General features: G+C 39.1%; 2 protein-coding genes across 4 annotated transcripts; both read left to right on the forward strand.

The window, feature by feature from the left end:
• Window positions 1-7,640: 7,640 nt before the first annotated feature.
• On the forward strand, window positions 7,641-19,792 carry LOC126055158 (uncharacterized). Of its 3 annotated transcripts, none has more exons than XM_064040567.1 (3): window positions 7,641-8,362; window positions 14,830-15,034; window positions 19,112-19,792. In XM_064040567.1, the coding sequence occupies exons 2-3, from the start codon at window positions 14,974-14,976 to the stop codon at window positions 19,666-19,668; spliced, it is 618 nt and encodes a 205-aa protein (XP_063896637.1). In that variant the 5' UTR covers window positions 7,641-8,362; window positions 14,830-14,973; the 3' UTR covers window positions 19,669-19,792. The 3 variants fall into 3 exon arrangements, 2 of the variants coding, with proteins under 2 accessions (XP_063896637.1, XP_063896636.1); XR_007511273.2 differs by lacking the exon at window positions 19,112-19,792 and adding an exon at window positions 15,822-16,187 and having other exon boundaries at window positions 7,659-8,362; XM_064040566.1 differs by lacking the exons at window positions 7,641-8,362; window positions 14,830-15,034 and adding an exon at window positions 18,099-18,606.
• A 2,263-nt stretch (window positions 19,793-22,055) lies between these two features.
• LOC110377018 (uncharacterized) lies at window positions 22,056-23,601 on the forward strand. Its single transcript, XM_021335690.3, has 3 exons — window positions 22,056-22,438; window positions 22,579-22,680; window positions 23,072-23,601. Exons 1-3 carry the CDS (start codon window positions 22,202-22,204, stop codon window positions 23,525-23,527), a joined length of 795 nt encoding a protein of 264 aa, XP_021191365.3. The 5' UTR covers window positions 22,056-22,201; the 3' UTR covers window positions 23,528-23,601.
• The last annotated feature ends 824 nt before the right edge of the window (window positions 23,602-24,425 follow it).

Consider the following 24,425-nt stretch of genomic DNA (forward strand, 5'->3'; position numbering starts at 1 on the left):
GATCCCCGCTGAAAGTGATGGGAATGGTTTTTATTCGATGAATATTTTTTTTTATATATACCTTTTTTGCATACCTACTTAGCTATTCGTACATGACCATGAGGCGATTAAAGAACTACCTAATGTAGATTTAGCTAACAATTGGACACTGTAGATAAAAAACTATAGGTAAGTAAGTATATTTAAGAAGTTTGCTAAGCAACACGGATTATACACGAAAGTACCGAAGAGTTTGTTCAGCAATTGTTCGGTTCGCTGCGTTTTCTGACTTCTACTGGTGTCACAAGAATTTATTTCCAAAATGGCGCACCTGTCAGTGCTTTGTTGAACATTGCCCCTCCCTGACTTCGGTGCCTTGTACACTTAACATTTTTGTACAATGGGACACGAAACACGTGTCGTTCACATGAAATAAAGGGTACAAATAATTACATTTAATTATGTCATTTAAACGACAGCAAAATTACCCCTATTGACACGTTTTAAAAATGGAACTGGAAGCCCTTTTCATGTAAGCATACATTCGATATGAAAAGACTGTTCTTTAGAATTTAGAATATTATGCCTAATTCAAAACGTGTACCAAAAATTGCCTGAAAAAGCGTTCCAACGTTCCAAGAGATTTTTTCTTGAAAATGTAAAAAAAAGTAGATTGTGTTTTCGTTTCATATCGTAATAGTACTACGCCCCTCGGCGAGTCGAGAACATTCTACCCCTTTTCATCCCAGTGATTCCCTTCGCTATTTAATCAACCTGTATACACCCGACTCTTTGCGCTAGCTCGCACCATTTTGAAACAAAGTCGCCTATAGTGTTGCGGACAATAGATATTCGGGATATTCCCATTTCAAAGCACGAAAAAGCGCAGTCGATTTTACCATGATGATTTGTCAGCGTCATTTCAGCGAGCAGTACCGCGTTTCGAACCAATAAACAGGAATGGATCTTTTTTAACACAAATCCGATGAGTGCATAACTCTAGGACTGGTTCCATACGTATATTCACCGTTACGAACCAACCGACACACAGGACCTGTTTTCTGAAAATCGTGGCCGAGATTCAAGTTAAAAAATATTTAAAAAGTTGTGGATTTTAAAAAGTTCTCCATCGTGAGTGGGTTGCGTAAATTCTAAAGGACAGCTATTCGTTTGTTTATTTTAGAAATAAAAGCACCTTCCACACCCCGGGCTTTGCTGTGACCATGCTGCCGTTTTTATGCGGATTTTTTATGACTGCAAAAAGAATTAGAAGAGTTATTGACATATAAAAAATATTGCAACTAGATATAGAATAAAAGTGTATTAAATACATTATCAAGTATAGCATTATGTTTCTTATGTTATGAAGGAACAAATCCCACAGTAGGTATAATACTTCACAAACTCCGGTTTAATGTTTCGGGCTTCAAAATTACCCGGCGCAAATCCACGTGTCATGTTAGTCTTACGTATACACGAATGTTGGTGATTCTAGTGTGGTATGGGGGCGCGCGAGGGGGTGATGCGGGGCGGAGAGGCGCGGGGGTGGGGCGGCCCGGGGTGACGACCTTCGCGGAAGTCCTACTCGCAGCTGTAATTACTGAAACGGCCTCAGCAGCCCTCCAACTCAATTTTCTTTGGGCTACATTGATTTTCACCCGGCTGTACGCGAGCGCGACATTTACTACTGTCACGTTTCTGCCCCTGTTGATATTTGTATGGGAAAATATGAAAATCAGCTGATGGAACGGAACGTGAATATTTTTCTCGGATTCTAATTGAAGATATAATAAAAGTTAGGCATAAAAGAATTATATCCCAGTGTTCGCTGCCATTACCAATTAAAAGAAATAAGTTAAGTTGTTTTAGCTTGGCAAGAGAATGCCTATGGCTTCTGTACAATAGTAAATGGTTGGAATCGTACCAAAGAGCACAGTACTCGAGGCCAAGCGAAAACTAGTATTTCAACTAAGTTGGATCAAACGCAGTGTTTGTACGAACTCAGAATCTTCCACGAGCAAATAGTAAAGCTAAATAAACAGGCTACTTGGAGAATAAATAAAACTGCTTGGTTGTGAGTGTGCGATAGAATCTCAGGTTTTTAAACAGGCAACTCGCACACATGAATGTGTGCTTGTGTGGTGTAAATATAGGTAATTGAACACGATACCGCTTCCAACTCAGCGTGAAGATGTGATAACGTTTCCGTACACCTAATTGTTGTTGCAGTTACATACAATTAGCTATACATGCTTTATTATGCTCAGTTTCTACACTCAACGGGTTGCTTTTAAATCTATACAAGGTGTAGATCCCGGTTGTGCCCTGACTGCATATGGTTGAAGAAATCGACAACATGACAAACATTAAATAAAAAAATACTAATAACTTAGTTTTAGGGTTTTATTTCCAGTGGAAGCTATATGAAAAATATGTTTATAGAAGCGACAATAATCACTTGAACTTGCACATATTGAAAAATGTCATCACGACTGGAAGATTAATATAAAGCCTCGGAATTTGGCACGAGCAGACGGAATGCCATGAAATCAGATATTGGAGCCAAAAATGCAATCGTTGAGAACGCCAAAAACCAGCGAACCGACTTTAAGTTGAACGAGTGAGACCTGGAAGAAGAGGCATATAACTTTGCATTTCTGACCGTAGCCATTTCACGCCCATGCATGCCCCAAAAGGAATTTGGTTATAACTTTTTTGACTGTTGTGAAGCCCATAGAACGTACTAACAAATGCGCAACGAGTCAAATAGCAGCAGTTTTTTTTTATAACTTTAATTTCAGAGATTGCACTTATTTATCCAAATCCTTGACATCAGACTATGGCTTCCGTGACACCATAACATTGTTTTATGTTTACGACTGCTTGTAAAAAAGGATCATGTTATGTGAGGCGCCCGGTTAACAACCAACTTATACGAGATATTTTATTATTAGTATCCATCTGCAAATAAATATGAAACAAGCTACCGAAGCCTTTTCTATTTGTATCCAGCTTCTGTTTTGATATAACAATAAAACACGATTGGTTGTGTGTAGATATGTCTATAAACAGCATGTATGTCTATGACTAAGAACGTTCGCTTGGCCGAAAGTAAACAAAGGAGTAATATAATTACGGCATGTTCGTCGTTCCTGTGACTTTGCCCGCATTGTGTTCTCCAGACGAGAAGTTTAGATAACAAGAAATAAATATTCAAAGCAGCTCCGCAAACAACGAAGTTATTTATAGTTGTTTTTATATTAGACTCGCGACCCGCTGTGAACTGCTGCGAAACCTAAATTACATATTGTAAATACTAGATAAAACTTTTTTACTGTGTACTAAAATTTGTGGTCCCCTGGAGCAGTGATAAAAATCAAGCCTGTATTTTCCACAAATTGACAAAAGGAAATTAGGAAATAAAACCTGAGAGATAACCTAGAGTCATACAATCTATCACAAGGCAGTATTTGTCTAGCACAACTGCAGGAAAAAATCCGAATACCTGAAATTCTTTTATTTGAACCTTTCTTTAAAGTAAAAGTCTGAGTCCCACTTCTACGGTCGGTCGTTCGTGGTCACAGATTTTTCCCTGTTTCCATTATTTTAAATAGAGAAATGACTTCATCATGGAGCGGACATAAGCAAACAATTTTTTATGCAAGCATTTGGCTAGACACTCGCTCATTTTGAACAGCCATAAAATAATTACAGACAGCACTATGTAGTTTTTGCTCTTTTACATAAGACGCAAGCTTCAGCGATCACTAACAGATAGCACAATCTTATTTATTTGAGGACAGAGATAGGGACACAACGCCTTGGAAACCCGCCAACTTGTTTGAATTGTATTAGATATGGTTTTATTGCAACATTATAATTAATATCAGTCGTATGAAGCAACGAGGAATAGCGAGCCGTTTTGCCAGAAGACGCTGGCTGCGATATTTCAGGAGGTTTGATAACACAAATAAAGAAAAAAGTCTAAGATATTTTTTTAACACTGAATGCAAATATCTGTGGAATTGTAGTAACAGGTTTATCTGCATATTTATACCTCTCAACTAATTATAAGTGTTAAAGCCGTCTTCCCTTTCACCTTATTAATATGAAAGAATTTCTGTAAGACGAACAGGTTTCTTGACTCGCAAACTAATCTTAATCCCTCATTATCATAAGTCCACCTATGTGAGAAAATTTCCATTGGTTGTAAGAAAAAATAATTCAAGTTTAAGGACGAAATAAACCTACCTACATGGTCATTTTTTAATGCAGATGTAATTAGGTTACAAATGTACCAGGTATTCTAACTAAAGAAAAACGAAACAAATGATAGGTATAGTTTTCATTTTTCGTTCTGAAAATGTTTTTTGAAAATAGGAAATCGAAACGCTTCGAATGTCGGACGGTTTGATTGTCAGGCTGTCTGACAGGAAGCCATGTTGTCCGTCAAATCCCGTGCTAGCCTGTCCCGTGGTTACCCTACTCAAAAATCAAAACTGACGGAGGAATTCCGTAAAATGTGCACATTTCTTTCTTTCATTTCATAAAAAGATATACTTACCTAGCAAAGTCTATTGGAAAATTGAGCTTAGTAGGTTTTTTTATGCCTACTTCTAGTGTACACATAAACGTAATTATTATGCTCCTGCTCCATCTGCGTTAGCGTTAACGTTAATGTCAATGGCCAACTACACGTTACTTATTGCATTAAAAATGCGTGTTGGCTACACTTACGCAAAGAGTTAATCCCTCATGAAGTAACGCGTTAACACACATTAAAGAGGTTAAACTCAGACAAACAAAATAATTCTAAAAACTAAAGCTTTCTCATTTGACCATTCCATTATCGTGCTCGTAAAATGCAGTTACAACTTAAACAAAGTATCTACACTCGTCCTTGCATGCGTGCAATGAGATGGCATTAATGTAGCCAACATCACTTAGAGCCCCCGCAGACCACAGACTTTTTATCGGCCGATAGTTTAGTCGGGTTGGCCTGCTAGTACGCACACCGAGCCAACTAAACAGTTTAGTCGGTGATGAGTGCGCAAACTATCCAACAGTCTGCCGACTATTTGCTAGTTTCTAACCAACTGGTGAAAAGAGTGGTCGCACCGCACAATGAAAATTAATAAAACATTGCATAGAAATGTTATTATTGCTCTCATACACCGGACAAGGAAAAATAAAAAGAGATCCCGAGAGTATTGGGTGCATCCTATCTTTAGTGATAGATTATTAAATGGAAAATTTTACACTAAAAATTTCGCCTTTTATCGAATGAGCATAACTAGCGCATAACATAAAAAGTTACGGTCGAAGATTCCGAAATAAATGACTTAGGCAGTGGTCCCACCAACGACGAGAAAACGACTAACTATCGGCTATTTCCTCGCTCAAGAAACGTACAATAGATATACTTTCCAAGTGAACAAAAGAGATGCATATACAAATAGTTGATCGCTGACTGTGCACACTGCCGGCGATCACTCGCTTCACTAGTTTGTCGCTGAGCGACAAAAGCTATGAAAGATAGCACTTGCTCGGCGACACTCGCCAAGCGTTTAGAACTCACGCCGAGAGAGCAACCATTGGGCATTTCTCTACAGTGCGTATCTGGCGAGCGAGTGATGCGAGTAATCGCCCGCCTCACTCGCACACTCGCTTATAGCCGAGCTACACAAATATCGGAACTACGCACTCGCTCCCCGCGTCTCGCTAACTCGTTTCTAGTTCTAGCTCTACTCGTTACTCGTAATCGTTGCCGGTGAGACAAGTGCCTGAGAATTGGGCGACGCCATTTTACAAAACACGCGCGACCGACCATTCGCTGTCAAAGTTCGGAGCGAACTGAACTATCGGCTTAGTCGGCCGACTTAAAAGTCGTCATGTGTGCGCGTGTGGTAGGGAGCCAATACTGATTATACGGTCGGCCGATAGTTTGCCGACAGTTTAGTTTGAATTGAATCGGGAAGCCCATCAAACTTGTTTATCGGCCGATACCAAATCGTCATAGTGTGCGCACTTGCTTACATCTGCGTACTGATTAAGAGCCCGACCAAACTATCGGCCGATAAAAAGTCTGTGGTCTGCGGGGGCTCTTAGCGCTCTAAGCTACGCACTAAAACCCTTTGATGCGTCCAAAAAACCGACACCCGAGTTATCGCTTAACGTTTAATGCTATTTATATTGCCATTAGTATAAATTGACATTAAAACGTTGGCCACATCTGCGTAATGCCAAAATTTAACGCGTTAAGACGCAGGTGGAACAGTAGCATTAAAGTTACGACAATATTCGCGTATGTAGCATCACCAAGCCTGAAGGAAGTACTTACTTACCTCTGAGAATATTTAATGTTTTAGACTAGACAATGAACTGAAGATGCTTGATCTTTACGACCAGATACTGCCAACTATTATTTCCTTGATCGCGTGTGGTCCTTACCATAAACTATTCTAAAACGGAACTTTTTGAAGTATGCGTCACCATTCGCCATAACGCTGTAATATTTCAACTTGGGATTTAAGTAGTTAATATTAGCAGTATTAAATGAGTTAAACAAACCTTCTAGAAAATTCTAGGTAAATAGCAAATACCCAAGTTGACTGTTAGTTGTACGGATCAATGCATTTTCATCAATTTCATCATTTCATCAATGCACACTGCATTTTTGCTTCTGTATAATACCTACCTAATATCAGTGATTGAGCTAATTAATCCCTCTACAATATGGCATCTTATGCCTACCGACTTCTGTACTACAGTAAATAAGTAGGTACTTAGGTCTGTACCAAATTTTCCTCCCTATTCATAACAAAGAACCAATTCCATATCATATTTTCCAATTTAACTCAATGTTTGATGAAAAACAATTCATTTGGAGAAACGAAAGAAAGTCATGTAGGTATTGTTTTATTCAAGTATTTATTAATCATGCAAAAGTAGGTAGGTATAGTAGGTACCGCGTTTATAAAAATACTTTTATCTGTTAACAGTATTACGTCACATGTTATTGCATATTTTCACGTTATCTCAGCGATCACAATAGGTACCTAGCAGTAAGTAGATAGGTACGCATAGAGCGATATGTTATGTTTGTAGTGACTTAGTAATCTGGCTTTTGTCTCACGATAATTTTACATTCAATAAGATACCTAAGTAAGTACCTACGAAAGTATCTGTAGACTTTGTCTTAGTAAGCAAACACTATGCCTGTCTTCCAAGTATTTCCAACCTAAGTCTCCCTGCAGCTCAGAATGAACACCCATAACCAACAATTTTCTAGACCCAACCATTAAGCTCATAAAATATTACCGACTGATTTAAAGCAAAGCGAACACGTTCCATACACAAAGTTATTCGTGAGCACTAGTGTTAAAACGTCTATAAATACCTACCCACTAAGTAGGTATAGCGTGGTAAAATGTTAGTGCTAGGTAGGTACCTACGGCGCAATAGCACACAGGGACTTTATACCTACCTAACCCGGCTTACTAAGCACAGACTGCTGCATTGAAGCTACCTAATTCTTCCCTGGGGTGTCCTATTTCGCAAAAATTGTGAAACCTGGAACGGCGCCATAGGGGCCAGCCATCGTAATAACTCTCATTTTGCACCATTCGCATGAAAGTTACAATATAAAGGCGAAGTGACTGCGTGTTGTGTAACGCCGAGCGTTTGCTTGTCTATATTATTATGTAGGTTAGCGCATGGCTTCGCGTGTCTAGGGCTAGGTTCGTTAGGCAGGCAGGTATCAAAGGGCCACGGGGATTTCGCCGACTTTCGTAATCTGTGGAAACGTGGGCTCGAATGCCGCAGCGAGTTGGCAACGTCGCACGCTCGACCGACGACCTCGCGTTATCGCCCGCGGTGACGCGATACGCTGAAAAGGTCACCAGTCGCCGCTCTAGTCGCCACCATCCGCTAATGTCTTCGCCATCTAAACAGTTGCAGTTTCGACATAGAATCCCATAAGTACACCGTGAAAAAAATATTGTTGCGACGTGGCGTCGTGGTGCGTAGCGGCGTCTCGCTCGCGCGGCCGCCGCGTCCCGCTCGGCTCCGCCCCCCTCCGACCGCAGCGCCGCGTAGCGGTCGCGCCGCGAAATGTACACGTCGCCTATACAGCGTTGCCATTCCGTACCTATAATTTCGCTGGACGTAAATTTCAACCGAAACAGTTCAATGGACTTTTCGAAAACTCTAAACGTGTCATTTTACGTAAAAAGTCCTGTGTTACATAGATTATTGTAGGGAGTGGTGTGTGACCGTCTGTTCTGTTAAAAATTGTGATATTTCAGTGTGAGTTGCGTGTCCGTGCTTGTAATCCGTGAACAAAGTCCCGTTGGGAGCTATCACGTCTGTTTTCGGCTCTAAGGTGAGTACTAGAACGCTATTTTGATGATACATAACCCAGGTTTCATGTACAGTGACTGTTAGACGTGTTAGTGTTCGGTGAAAACTATCTCATTACTTCCCCTACTTTTCCTATTCCGTCATCGAAATCAAGTTTCTAGGTAACTGCGCAAATAAGTACGGCGTCAGTTTTCTCTTGTAAGGTGTTATTATATAAAAGCGTGTGGCACGTCGTGGTGCTATGGTGGTGCACGTGCTGGTGCCAGCTTATGTAAGCCATGATAAGCTCTCGATAAGTTGTCGCGGCAGCCGCCGGTGGTCGCACATCGTTATTTTTATCTTGGAATGCCCTTTGGCCAAACATTAAAATAGCTGTGCATCCGACACCAGCACCATGTGTCGATCAGTAGTGCGCGTGTAATTAGGTTGTGGTGTAAACGGCCAGCCTCGACCGCTGCCGTAGGCCTATATCGGTTCAGGGCTCGCGGAGACGCGGCGCCAACGCCAGGCGGCACCCGTCCTGCCACTTGCCCGTTACTAATATAAATCGCCACTAAGTTACTCTTTACAGACAAAATACTTACAAAATCTAACAGGATATTAAAAGCCACTCAGAGAAAACAAATAATGTGAGTTACCCAACATCAAATTATGTAGAGAAAAGTATAGCTTCTAAACACAACACGCCCACTCATAGAACAGTCCGAGTTTGTCAAGATCATGCCAGGCTATTTTGGTTCATGCGTAAATTACTAAGTGTGAGAAGGGTTCCCTAACCAACTAGAAAACTCCTTTATTCTAGTGCAAGTTCTGCTAAAGAGTGACGTGTCCGAATTGCTATCTTTTGAATATCGAATTCCGAACCTTCACAGACTGCTTATCATCGTCAGATACAGATAATTATATTCATATCTCGACCTCGCCTCATTGTCGGTCATCCTCGTACCTAGCAGTAGGTACCCACATGGTGTAACATATAACCTATCCCATTGATACAAGAAATAGCTCATTTCCTAAAATTAGCTGATACTCTGTTGCACCAAGGCTCAACAATCTGATCTTGAGGGTAGTGGAGAGAGCTACGGATTAACCACAGACTGAGCTATAGATGAACCATCAGAAATCGTTTGTCTTGTAATTTATCTTGTCTTGTAAAGTACACAACTAAATGTACCGACTACAAAATTATAGAACGATCTGTATAAAAGTTTAAAAATATCGATGGGTTCTGTAGTTATTATCGTAGATTAAAAATAAGTGCATTACGTACGTGCCATAAAGTCATGATGAAGGTCATTGACATCCACACAATATATCCGTAATTTTATGTCTGGACGTTCCAAAATCGAAACTGCCTCAAATATAACGTTTACAGCATAACAGATTCGATGTGCAAACCTAAAATACCTACCTGGCATACTTCGACTGGCTTCGACATTCAAAATTCAGTTTTAGAACAGTTGTGCAACTTTATTCGTTTACGTAGGTATAAAGATTGTCGATGGCTATTGTTTTTAAAAATTACACGTAATATGACGACCGATAGAGTAACCTACATAACAAATTACGTCGATATTTTAAATGTATATGGATGTACGAATTGCGCAGTTACTTAAATCTGTGTAAGCTAGCTAGAATCTTGTTTATTTGCTTAGTAAGTTTCCCTGTTATCGAATAAGTTCTCATATCATGGTATTTAGAGCTATGTTACACTAAAATTTTGCTTGTGGCTAAAGCAAGTACTCTATCCAGCAATCTGTACCAAGTAAGAGATATCCGATACAGTCAAATTTCTATGTGATTGCAAATTGTGAAAAAATAATAATTTAATCAATCGTTTTGTAGCTAGCACCCTCTGTCACCATTTGGTCATCCATTTTGTTGTTAATAAAATGATTAATGGCTGCAACTTCGATTCATCATCAGTGTTGTACCATACCGAATTATTTACCCCTACCCCTAGTCACCCCAATTGCATTACAAAAGTATATTCCCTGGTCTGATGCAAAAATAAATCGACTAATATGTATGATACAGGTTGATGAATCATACTAGCTACACAGCGTAGTTTACAGTATGTATCTTTGTGTATGTTCACCTATGCTATGCATGCATGACCACGAAAAATGTTATGAAAATAAAGACGTAACTCTTTGCTATGTTATTGGCAAGCACGGTACATAGTTGCGAAATTATTTCATGATTACTACGAACCTAGATAGATGATATATTTTGGACTAGCTTTCCCGAAAGTTGCAGAGTTATTCTGCTATGTACTATCAAAACCCGTTGAGTAGTTTTTGAGTGAATGTGTAACACATATCCACACAGAGTTTCACGTTTAACTAGTGTGGTGTGTTTTGTTCTATATTTAGGAAGCTTAGCAGACATCAAGCTTGTTGTAATTATGTATTGGTATCGTCGTCCTAAACTGTCAATATGATCGCCATGAGCTCCAGCTAGATCTCGTGTAGGAAGATGTCCAAATACTTACCTATTGGCTTTTGAAAACTGTACCTGATCAGGGGCTAAGACCTTATTTCCTTCACTTGCATTGCCATTGTTCTCTTCGAAGCTACTTAGCTTAGTTTAACTCAAATTGCATTAACTAGACCAGCGGTTCCCGAATTCTTTTGGCTTCGGAACCCTTTTCGTTTCAGCATTTTTCGGCGGAACCTTAGCTTAAGTAAGAAGTAAACTAAAGACGTAAATACAGTTAGGTACGGCTCGTGGCCCGTGGAAGCGCACCAAATGGTTATATGGTTAGAAACACATTCAGTATACTCAGGCGTAGCATGGCTATCTGCCACACGAGCCAGAATTTAGCCGCCCTTGACTTTGTGTATTATGTGAATAGTTTTCAGTTTGAAGATTGACAAAGTAAACGCAAAAAGAAATAGATTGGGTTTGTACAGGTGCGAGGCGAGCGAGCGCGATTTTTTTAAATTAAAAGTAGAAGTTCCGAGTACCCGCTAGCATTGAAAGACATTCAGTAGTAGCCGGTATCGCGAGCGAAGCGAGCGCGAATTTTTTTTCGTTGTAAGTTTACCGCCTACACAAAATAAACAAAACCACTGTAAATTAATAAGTCTCAAAAAGTACAATATCCACAAAAAAAAGCAAATGCAAATGAATACGCAGCTAGCGAAGAAAGCGCTATTGCTTTTCTTGAACTGTGTGTTGGATACTTGAGCGATTAAACGAACATAAAAGCATCACACGTAACATGGAGTCGCGAGAGAAGCGAGCGCGAAATTTTCGGATTCCCGGAGGTGCAAAAATTGTAAATAATGTCACACTTTGATTCATGGTAAAAATAGCCACTGGAAAATACGTATGCCGTGTCATTTCACGTCCTGTCAAATGTATGAAAACGTATAAGCCCAAAAAAATGCGGTGATTTTTAGCCGATTCGCTACCGACTTTTGCCGATTACCGAAGACCTGGAGGTATAAAGTTAAGCTACAATTTGTAAAAAACGAAATTAAATTATCAGCTGCCGTGGCCTTCCCCCGCCACTTGTCGCGGAAATACGGGAGTGTACTCCCGAGTGGTACCCACCTACGTGGTACCTAAATGGAATTTTGGAATGCAATATTTAAAACAATTTAATTGAAAGTGAATAATAATTTATTGTCAAAAATAAGACGATTTACCAAATGGAAATCTTGAATTTTCCACGGAACCCCTGAGGGCCTGTCACGGAACCTTAGGGTTCCGCGGAACCCCATTTGGGAACGGCTGAACTAGACGCTATGACGCTTTCAAATTAATTGACTTCTTGAAGATTTCTAGACACGTTTTACAGAAGACACTGTTAATTTTGGAACCTAACCTTTTGCCAAGGGGTATAACGTTGCCCAGGTTAGTTGTGGTGATCAGATAGGCAGTCGCTCCGTACTCATGCTCACTGCAACTCAGTTGCATTAGTTTATACTTTGCAAACTCAGATACAGTCAGTCAAAATGACTTCCCAGATCAGAATTTCCAGCATATCAGAATAGGTATAGTCGTTTAATTTCGGGGCTATCAGATTATATTCAGGATGTTTCCTCTTAGGACGCATTGAAGTGACATGCAGTCACTTTACACCAGAAAATTTAAACCAATAGGCTTTACACCAGAAAGTAGCGCAAGTACAACATAATCACGTAAATTCTACTGCTACATAAGCACTATTTAGTCCTGATGAAAATTATAGGTAACAAGAATGGACATATTTTTTAAGCTCCAGTCCATTTATGTTGGTTAAACTAGTTTTATAATATGGCTTCTCCAAAAAAACTAAGTACTCAGAGCACATTTTTACGAATGCGTCCCCTATTTCTGCCTTTTCCACTTAAGAGAAATAAACAAAAGGTAGGACCTAAAACGTAACTAAGTGAATAACTTAGTTACTTGTGGTTAGCTTTGAACAGTCTACCCTGTAAAGTGAATCGAGCAAGTATATACGTGGTCCATTTTCTCAATCACCTGGCCGCAAATAAAAATAAAGTTTGTAGGTACCGCGTGACCTAGTTTTCGTCTGGGAGACCTATATTTTATATCCATCCAACTATATCCATTATTGGTTTGCTATAACTGTTCTACCGCTTCGTTATTTTAGCACTGAAATTCATGTTGGGCCGAACTCTATAAACGTACTAGCCGACTTTACCCTGCACTGTAGACTGTAGCTATTCGGCCTTTCCTTCGTAACTAATAATAAATTTTATATTTTTTGGAGCTTACGGCTTTGGGTCGTGACGTGCCTTAAGAATAGTTACCAGAAACGTGCGGATCCCAACATGACTTGAATACCAGACAAAGAAATTTTAATAAATTATTGCCATTACGAATATGTCCTCTAATACCTGGGTGAATGTGCGGTTTACACTTTGAGAGAACATGCATTCTACATGCGACCTATTAAAAACGAATAGAATGGAGAATATTATATTATAATAAATCTTCTAGATCCATAATTAATTTAAATGGGACAGCCGCAATCCGCATAGCATATCGTAATGGCTTTGTTTTAATTTTATACCCGAGGGTTCTTCGGCAGACGGTCATTAGTATAAAACGCGCTCACCTTTCCGTCTAATGGGCGACATGGTTGACAGCAGCAAAGCGTCCAGCCACGTGGACAGACGACACCTCTGGTTTGTGTAATTGGATTGCCAAAGTGTCGCCTTGCGGAATGTCAGTGTCACACCGATGCACAGCGCACAGACCCATATATTCGTGCCATGATTCACGTCTGTGAGATCCAGGTTCCTAGTAAAGCCCAGGATTTGTTGTGGAGCTATTCTTTTTATTCTCTTAAAACGTTCGTATTGCACAATCATTTTTCTGAGTGCTTTTTATGGCTCCACAATATAATCGCAACTTTGGACGTCTCGGAAATGTGAAGACTGCAGATTCTATACTTTTTCAATAGTCCTTTGTATCGAGCAGAGTATAAAAACACTGTTTTTCCAAGAAAAAGTGATGAAGCTTTGCTATCGTTGCCAAGGTGATACATTTTACTGTTATTTTGCCGTTACATTATAACGTGGATCTAATGTTAAAAATACTCGCGCTAACTGCGTTTGCTTTTATTCTTCACCTGCCCACATACATAGATGTGCGTTCATCGACACTGTTGGTATTATTATATTATACCATGGATAGGGGAAAGGTTCCAAGTCCACCAATTAAAAGAACAAACATTGCTATTCACTTCGGCATGTTTCCCGAATAGCTTTATTGAGATTTATTTAGGACTTAAAACCTGATTCCAAATCTTAGGAGCGTGTTGGCTTCGACATTAAGATGACATTTAAAAATATCAAGCTAAGTCGCATGAGTCATCCGATGCTTAAGAATTTTGCTTAATTATTATTTTTTATGACAGACTTTGGATGCCATTAATGTTTTGCTTAATTCCGTGAAATTATCATTAGACTACCACCTCTTGTCGAAAATTAACTCCTTTTTTAGATTTTCATTATTTAAACAATCATGACTATAGACAATTTCGGCATATACGAAAATTGCACAGCGTATCCTTACTAAACACAGATCTGAGGCTCTTTAAGGACCAAAAACCTTTTATTTGGACCATGTACTAACCCCATAAGTCAGTGTGGACATGGCAGTGAAAAGTTTTGACATGGACCCGCCTCATCAGTCTAGTGATCGATGCCTAACTGTCAAACTGAACTCCTGAGTTCAACCCCCAGGTGTAATTGATTTAGACGAGATGTATCGGGTTATTTGGCTCCATAGTTCAACTTATTGTTACTGTTAAATGATGTTGAACTTACTTAGGTATTGGAGTTATCCTACTGGATGTTGTTTTTGTGTATGGCATCTCGTAGTTCAGCCTAGGAGGCTGTTGACTGTTTAACCGGTTAAATTCTATGGTCTAGAATTTAAGGTCTCCAACCAGGGTAATTCCCACTGGATGCTGGGTTGGTTTTGCTATTTACAATGTGTTGTTCTGAGTGAACTTTTTGTCGGCAGGTTATCGGTGCAGTGTCGTCGGTCGTGTCGGTCGTGTGCAGTGGTGTGCGTGTGCATCCGTGTTTGTGTGTGTTGTGCGACGTAGCGCCGGTATGGCGCGCAGCTAGCGAGCCGCGCCCGCCGCGGCATGCGCGCCGCCTAGCCATGCCTGCTGCGCATCACGAGCCATGGCGCAGTACTCGCAACGGACACAGCCAATGCACAGGTACCTAACACTATATGCTATAGCCGAGCGAACCTTAAGGTGCCACCCCACCACACAGGACAGGATACAATCATTTTCAATGTCACGTTTTGTTTTCCCACATTACATAACGATAATCAGAAAGCTTTCCAGCAGCAGCTGGTATGTTGCGCAACATGCTCTATTAAACATAATATTATTTAACTTATTCAATGTGTATGGTGTTTAGCACAGTCACGGTCGTTTCCAATCGAATGTCGAATTGAACGAAAATTGGTTCCGTTTAATTTAGCTCCGTTGAAAATTGTACCATTTTCATATTATCTCCACGTGTGACTACGGTAATGATATTCTTTTCAATACTTGCCGTCTGTCTTAGCTGAAAGAGCAGAATAGCTGAATTATTAGACAAACGTGGCTTTTTCTTCGCCGTCTAGAATATTCTATGTATAAAGCATTGCCGTAAAGATAGATTAATAACGGTCTACGTGCAGAGTTAACTGGCATGCCATATTGAATTTCAATTAAAACATTATGTTGTGTATGTTCTCTCCGGTCGGTTCGTCTGTAGATCTTAGTTTTACTGCTAGACAGGTATTGGAAAGAAACAGTAAACCGGTGCGTCGAGGCGTTTCGCATTGTTGGGACCTGCGATACAGGTACCGCACCCAAGCTGCGCCTTGCTTCTTTACTTCATTATAACCTTTTGTACATACATATAACGGGAACCTTTTCTACTATCAACCCCTCGAGTTACTGGATACATATGTGTGCGTTACTTCTCCTTACCCGCATCCTTTCATTCCAGATTGTGAAATCCCGACGATCCTATCCCAAGATCCTTGATGAATTTTACGAAGGCACATAGAAGACCCTTCACATTTACTATATAACTTTAAGTTCATGAAAAAACAAAAAACTGCTTGCCACATAAATGAGATACAGCATAACAATATTTTGTTTTCTTTATTTTTTGCGTCTGGACATTGGGCCAGACAGCCTGTGTTTAAAATTATATATTTTTTCAAACAAAAACATGAATGTTTTTCTTTGCACGTTACGTACGACATGTGTGTTCGTTATACAATATTTATTTACGTTCATTACAATGAAATTTGCTTGGACAGCTAATTTGAGTGGTAAAGTACCGGGCTAGGTCCTCGCCTTCCATTGTTCTTGAGTACCAGCTGTCAATGTGATCCTAAAAAGAAAGTAACTCTGTCTGTCTGTCTGTCTGTCTGTCTGTCTGTCTGTCTGTCTGTCTGTCTGTCTTTTCTTCACGCCTAAACTACTGAACCGATTTGTGTGAAATTTGGTACAGACATAGTTTGGAACATGAGAAAGGACATAGGATAGTTTTTATTAAAAAAATAAAAAAGAATAAAAATTATTCCGGACATAATTAGCGCCATCTATTGGTACAAACCAAAAATATGCCGGAAGTCACTATTCCATGCGAACGAAGTCGCGGGCAAAAGCTATGAAGTTATAAAGTGGCACGCAATATTTTAATGTCTTCATTATTGTTGGTACTTGTAATGACGTCGTGTGCAGGTGTCGTATGACGTCACTTCCAGTGGTATGGGGTATTTGTAATTGCGACGCAGAACCTTCCCTTATCGATACGAATTATGTGGGTAGGTAACACAGGAAATTATATTTCTATTGCTTCTGTAAATTATTGATTGGTCGCCTACGTGATATTGTGAATTATTACCGAGCTATACATATATTTTTTACTGGGATGGATATATGAGTGAAGTTTCGTTTATGGATATGCGTCCTGAAAATAAAGTATTTCATAGTGTTTGGTTAGAACGTAAGTATTACGTACCTAATTATTGTTATTTACGCAGCCAGATGGGACGTAAACGATATGTTCATTATTTGTTCGTGTTTCTTATCTTATTTAATTATTTCCTATAATATTTTTATCACACATCATGCCACATTTCCCTATGAGCAATGTTATTTATCTATGAATGTAGTAACATGACATAATTTTCTGCGGAACTTTTGAGTTCGATTAGTTACATTCAGATATACGTTTAATTAAAACATAATTTAATTTTGTAATAGCATTATATTTTCGGTCTCAATTAGGTAGGTAAATGATATTATAACTACTCATTTATTGATTGCTGGAAATGGTCTCTAGTAAAATGCAATGGTGTTAAGAAATAACTACCAGAAACCTTCCTAACTCATAAAAATAAAAACTAATGTCTGAGGTCGCCATTTCATACTGACATTATTGTTGAACAACTTTTACATTATCATTTTGATGGACCACGATGCAAAAATGCATCCATTTTGGTGCAATATAGATCGGCAAACTAACGATGGCAAAGTACAATACACTGTTGCAGTTTATTTACTTCAAGTCGCAAAATATTTATATTTCTAGAAAATATCTGCTCTAATTTTTGTGAGAAAATTTTCAATTCTCGTACCCTCTGCATGCAAGGAAAATAAAATATGAAGCAACATAGTATCTCTGCTTTGTAAATATTTGTGCTAGGGCAAGCCTTAGGTCATTGACCCCCTTGTCATGACAACTGAGATTGTCGCACGCGCCACTTGGACTAGTTTAAAAAAAAAAACATTTGTTTTTAAAATATTCTAAGGTTTACCTACACGTTTTATGTTTTGGATGAATGCCAAATATTGATTCATCGTAATTTCGGCGAAAAAGGTATCTGTAAGACGTACAGGTCGTGCCTATTTGTTTTTTTTTTTTTTCATTATTATGCATCTTCTGTGAAGTACGAAGTCAAACATATTTTTGTCTCTAAATACCGGGGAACTTACTTCGGGTCCTGGGGGGCGTTTTAGAATTTTAGAATTGGCAGCATTGACCACAGAGATGATGGTTCTTGACTGAAATTTGACGAGTTGCTTTAATATTACCTACCTTCTCTGCTCTATGAAAGATCGAAGAAGGCAAACGAGACAGCAAAAGCAACTAAGGTTGCCTAGCTTCTTGAATTGGTAGGTTTTGTGATTGCCAACGACTTTAGTTCGGTCAGACAACTAGAGGCAAACAATTTCATTGTAGATCTTAGTAACTGATGGAAAAGTGCATCACATGATCAAAGTCAAAAGCACATCTTACTTAGGTAAGCAAGTAGAATCATGAACCGATTTATAATGAACTTCATAATAAATCACAAATAACTAAGTTGAGTGAAAGTAAACAACTTAAAATAGCTAATGCGGTGACCGTACATTCTGCAACAAATATCCGCTGCAAAAGCAAAATAGTTTTCTATAAGCACGATCTGGCAACGTCGCGTCGCCGAACGGAGACGAAGTTCCCCGAAGCCTCGAACGCGATGGGGCAGACGCGACGTGACGCGCGGCGGGGCGGGGCGGGCCGCCGGCGTTGCCTCACTGCTCAGTAAACTCACAGAAGTCACACAGTGCACCACACACTTTGTGTAGCGGGACGTCACCAAACATGGATGTAGTTCAGTTAATTAAATTAGTCAAGAAACATGAATTTTTATACAACCAAAATCATCCCAGTTATAGGAACACAGACCTTAAGAATTCGACATGGGAGCTTATTGGACGAGAAATGAATGAATGTCGTAAGTAGTTTCTAACTCCTTTTATTTATGATTGAAGCAGCTAATTATGATCCCTGGACAAGTATCTAGCTAGAGAATATTTTTAGGTACCTACACGTAGAATAAAAACTGTTTTTTAAAGCTAAAAGTATTTATTACCGCTTTGTTACATTGGCAAGTTAGCAACACACATTCAACATCTCTATCTTATGTAGGTATAGATTTGCCTGCCAGCAGAGTTGTGCTCACTCTCACGGCGCGGCGCTGGCTCCCCCATTAAGCACTTGTCTGGGCCTGACGGGCACTTGCAACCGTCGCCCGACTCTTAACATACATTCTAAAAACGGTTACAGAATTTTCCGTCAATGTAACGGCATGTTAGGAGTATGGACCAAACCAACATCATATTATAGTTATATAACTGTTAAGCGTGTCTATTCAAAATATTTAGGCATACAATGGAGTCTTTCTTTATTTTAAATCTCAACCAGAAGTCAACAATTCTTACGTTGCTGTAACTTTACAGGTGAAGCCTGTAGACTAAAGTGGAAAACCGTACGAGACGGTTACATAAAGTATAAGAAACTATCCCAAATGAAGAATAGTAAAGTTAGTAACTACGTCTGGAGCACCCAATTGAAGTTTCTGGATAACTACAGTTATCGCATCAAAGGAATGTCGAAATGTTCGTCAGAGCAGTCGGAAGGGTCGCAGACAGCGGCACAGGATGTATCACCGGTACAGTCGCCATCACCACCGCCTCTAGTGCCGCTAAGATCAGTACCATCAACAGAAACTAACTCACCGATGCAAACAGACGAAGAATTACAAAGCGTGATTGAGAGAAACTCAAGTCAGTGGGAGCAATTCAAGCAAATAGATTCTACCGATCTCCTTTTTCTCAGTTATTCGGGGACATTCAAGAAGTTCTCAGCGAGGCAACAAGCCCTGATGAAGATAGAACTGGCCAAATTGTTCGCAAACGCTGAACTGGAACAGCTGCAGTCTGGACAACATAGTTCGCAGATAAATAATGATGATTATTCAACGCTCGTTGTTAAAACTGAATTTGATGACGAATAGTGACGTTCTAGGTTACATTTTAGAGTACTTAATAGTTATTCCAATTTATTTTCTAAGCATTCACTATAGGTTACTAACTAACTGTTAATGTGATATATTCTGAATTAAAAAAAATAACAGAGGTTTTGGATATTTCAATACCTTTTCATATAACATAACTATCTACGAATGTTAACTTGAAGTCTATTCCATCCTCCGATTTTCTAGCACAAAAACATGATAGCGAACTATGTTAGCGAGCTAACCTCTTCAGCCATCAAAAACTGAGACGCATGTAAAACCTCAAAAATGTTAATCAAAGTAGGAAGTTTCTAAATGCCAAACGAATTTAGTGTAAACTAATTTCTCGAACAAAGTAATACAACGTTTATTTATCAGTTACACAACAGCGATTTCTATTGAGCTGATCGGCCGTGACTCCGGTCAACTGCCAAGGTTTCGCTCATTGAAACTTTTGCTAAGATTCCAGTTTAATACATGTGATTTGTTCAAATGTTATGCTCAATACTGTTCCGAGAAAAATCTTGTGGAACGCTTTGCAAGTTGGTAATGGAGCTACTTTCAAGGTTTCTGGTAGTTCATTTCTTGTTTAGCTTAGAAGCAGTAGTTACACGACTTAATTGTTACGAGTACGCTATCGGTAATGCTTGACGATTGCTCATGTCTTGCACTAATATAAAACTGGCAAAGGATATAACTATGGAGGTCATACAAGCAGGACAGAGAGCGTCACACCTCGCTAAGATGTTGTACTGATCAGTATGCAAAGGTTACGTGTAAAAACTATAATTATCCTAAAACAAGCCAAGTGCGAGTCGGACTCGTGCATGAAAGTTCAGCTCCGCACTTAGTCATTATTATAGGTACAATTATAAAGGTTTGTCTTAAGAAGGTTATAGATAACCAATTAACTGAATACGTAATTATAAAAATAGATAATCTGTCTGTTGGATTCGTGACGATTTGTTTGTGGGCTGTAATCATCGAACCTGTTTTTTTTTCGCATTCGTGAGTCGTGGGTATGGCATGAAGCCCGATTGTCGTGCCAACGCCAGGCGCTTCGCTCATATCGAATGACAACAACAACACTATTTGAATGACGGATTCCGACTGCTTATATTTATATTATATTATGTGGTCAGACAGTATTCTTTGAAGATTTTTTGACCGCGCACGCAAATAATATGAATGTCTGTGTTACTTCCTTTTGTATGAAGCGTATGTTTGACTCCTTCGAAAACCTCGAAATCATCACATCATGAAATTCCAGTATGAGTATATGTAATATAGTAGGCAGCTTTAGGCATGGTATGTGTGAAGTCACCAAGGCAAAAAAATGGACTTGTGACTCCGGAGTACAAATGCCTAAGTCTTACAGTTGCTATATTCCAATACTTAAACAGTTAATACCTTTAACCAAGACTGTACGTTGTAAACAACAACAATCTAGTGAGTGGTTCGTCCTCGGCCGTAATACCGAACTATTGATTTTTCATTTAGCGAAATGCGGTCAACGGAAACCTAGAAACATATCCGTCACATCGATTAAGTTTATTCAACTATTTCTGTAAGTTCGTTGACCTGGTTTTATATTCTGATCCGTGGTGATGCAGTATTGTGTCTTTATGTGACTGATGTTCTAGAAGTGATGAGGGGTATTCATAACGAATCAGACCCGATTCGTCACTTTGGATCAGTTATTTCACCAGTTGGTCAATAGCGCGGAGTTTCAAGTAACTTTCAAATGAACTAGCAGTTAGTACCACTATCGCTTGTTCGTCTAAATCTGCATGTACAGTCATTATATCAAGCGTCAACGGCAGGCGACGTCATTTTAGATTTGTTTAAATGTTACCAATATGCTCCTTATTCGACTAGCTAATTAATATCATAAATGCAATTGAAAATGCTTCATTTTATAGCTGTTTAGACAGCCGGATACCTACTTTTGTTTATACGAGACTATAAATAAATAACTGAGCAATTCTGCATATAAATAAACCAGTCTAGTGCAACCCAGCGTGTCGGGTCACCAGTATTTATGGAGCTAGAGCCACCAACTGAATAGTTATCGATTTTAAATTAAAATAAGCTGGCCAATTCGTCGCACCATTCGCTCGTAAAATAGAGCATTCGAACATAAATCAACTAAATACTAAACCAAAGTAGGAATTTGTAGGTTCCTAAATGTCACTCGTTGCCTCTTCTCTGTGGGAAAAAGAAAAATTAGATAGAATAAAAATTACCTACGCGTAATCTACTAAATGGACAATTTTTTTTTTGGTTGTCATGCCTATTTATTTAGATTCTAAGACCACTTTCTCAGTAAAATAAACGCCATATTATTATATATTTTTTAATTTGCAAATTAAAACTTTCAAAAAATAAGCAATAGTATCACGTAAAGTTACCGTACCGTACCGTCGCTTGCCCGTCGGCCGTCGATCGTCGCGTTATATGAAAATGTTTATGAACGAGTCAGTCGTTGGCGCACGCTCGCGCTGTGAACTCGTCCGTACCGCACGCTCCCGCCATGTCAGAGAAAATCGAGTATGAACCAGCGTTTCTGATCAAAATCCTAAGGAAATATAGAAAGTGCCCTATCCTATGGGACACAACGCACCCAGAGTACCATAAGAGAGACAGAAAAATGGCAGCATGGGACAAAATAGTACAATTATGGCAAAAAACCTATCCAAACGCAAGTCAATCCGATATCAAAACTAAAATATTTCATATGCGAACGAATTACATGCGGCAGAGGAAAAAAGTAAGTGTACATTCATCTTTTCTAATACTATTTAGAAACATAAAATCATTCTTAATACAACAACATTATCTTTGAAAGTCACATCACATTACTTGCTTGTATTAAATTTTTACTTGTACTGACACGGATGTTTGTTTTAGGTTGAAAATAACGCTGGAACAATAACGTTATGGTATTACCCACATTTGTGTTTCCTATCCGGTGACGAAATTGAATATGAAGAGTCGGAGTCTGATGAAGACGTGAGTATTTATTCCTTTTTCCGCCCTTGCTGGCAAAAGCAAATAGAACTTTAAATAATCCATTCATAGTAATAACGACTACGACACTACAAGACTCACTTTATTGAATCCATATGAATAGTGGATGTTTCTGGATGTGTTGGATCATATGGAACATGGTCATTCGACATTTTTTTTTTTCGCAAATTCCAACTAGGTACCTATTTCACACAGTGCTTTAGTTTTTTTTAGGATGTTTTAGAAAAGTTAGCCTTTCGTTTGATGATATTTTTAATACCGTAGAAAATAATTTGTCTATGTAGCTACACTGTAAAAATGTATGTAAAAAAGTCCTTGTACTTATACAAAAAATTGTATCTGCTAGAAACATGACATTAAATTTCTTTTTCAGGAACCCTTAGTACCTTCAACAAGTCGAAAGAGGAAGGCTTCAACGGAGCAAGAGTCCACAGGAGACTATCTTCCAGCCATAAAGGACGCATCAGCATCAGCATTCGGACACTCAATAGAGGCCCAACTACAGGACTTGTCTAAAATGCAGCGGTGCATTGCTGAGAAACTGATATCTGACGTCATATACCATGGAAAGTTACAGCAATTGACAACAGGAGCACATATTAAAGTCGAAGATGACCATAGTGTTAATACTGAAGATATAGTTATACCTCCAACAGAGCCGTCCTGGTATGAAATGGAAGGAACTGCGGAACCCACGCCGAGTTGTGTCACAATGGCCGATTATCCGCAGAACAATGTAGACGAAACGGAAAATGCAGTGAATGGTATCAAAATTGAAACGGATGAAAACAGTTTTTATGTCAGCGAGTATGTTCAGGAAGTAGATTAAAGCAAAATACCTCATTTATGTGATGTTACTAATTATAGCAAAATGTGATTAAATAATTAATTTTTGAAAAACAATGGTTTTACTGAACTATCAGAAATATTGTTATGACTGTTACTCGACAGTTTTTAGCGAACAAAGCTTTTAGTAATGAAAACATTAATCTCCCACTCACAAACCCTCCCCCGAGCAGATCCTACAAACAGAATCCAAGCTACCTAACGCACACAAACATCCATAACTCGTACGGTCGCTATAGTAAACACTCACACAGACGAGCACAGCTGATCTCGCCGATCACTTCGAGACGGGTAGCGAAATAGCGCTGTGCGGCGTTGCCACACCGTGCGCGACGTTGTCGCTCCGCACCCCACACAACGACAACACAAGTAAATATTCGAAATTCGAACTTGGATGGCATTGCGAATTGGATAACATGGTGGTGTAAGTACGGTAGGTATGTATATCAAGTAGTATCCAATAACGGTTCCTTGCCAATTAAATGGGCCGAAACCGGTTACAATTTCGGGCGTTTGTTAATTGGACGGTAAAGAGAAAAAACATCGGACGTGAATGCGTTTTAATGAGGTTTTTTATTTTTGCCTGCATTACTCTTGTAAAGTTTGGTAAAAATTCGGTACTTTCAAGTCATGAAATGCGAGCTAATTAAATTGATATCAAAAGTTGTATGGCAAGCCAGTTCACAATCGAAGAGTTCGTATTGAGGTCTCTGATGCCTAGATTACAATAACTGAACGTTCTGAACAGTTATGTGATAAAATTACTTACGGATAGTAAACTTTATTGATGTGATTATATCATTATTTACTCCCTATTCTTCATTTCCCGCTTCCTACATCTTCGATTTTATAATTATCTACCCATTTTATTTTAACGTCTG

This window comes from Helicoverpa armigera, chromosome 22 (genome assembly GCF_030705265.1).
Source record: "Helicoverpa armigera isolate CAAS_96S chromosome 22, ASM3070526v1, whole genome shotgun sequence".
NCBI classification, from domain to species: domain Eukaryota; kingdom Metazoa; phylum Arthropoda; class Insecta; order Lepidoptera; family Noctuidae; genus Helicoverpa; species Helicoverpa armigera.

Bases quoted from the DNA above. Each gene is read 5' to 3' on its own strand.
- LOC126055158 (XM_064040566.1), top strand. From the start codon at position 18,474: ATGGATGTAGTTCAGTTAATTAAATTAGTCAAGAAACATGAATTTTTA. The intron at 18,607-19,111 runs GTAAGTAGTTTC...GTAACTTTACAG, and splicing joins ACGAGAAATGAATGAATGTC to GTGAAGCCTGTAGACTAAAG.
- LOC110377018 (XM_021335690.3), top strand. From the start codon at position 22,202: ATGTCAGAGAAAATCGAGTATGAACCAGCGTTTCTGATCAAAATCCTA. The intron at 22,439-22,578 runs GTAAGTGTACAT...TGTTTGTTTTAG, and splicing joins ACATGCGGCAGAGGAAAAAA to GTTGAAAATAACGCTGGAAC. The intron at 22,681-23,071 runs GTGAGTATTTAT...TTTCTTTTTCAG, and splicing joins AGTCGGAGTCTGATGAAGAC to GAACCCTTAGTACCTTCAAC.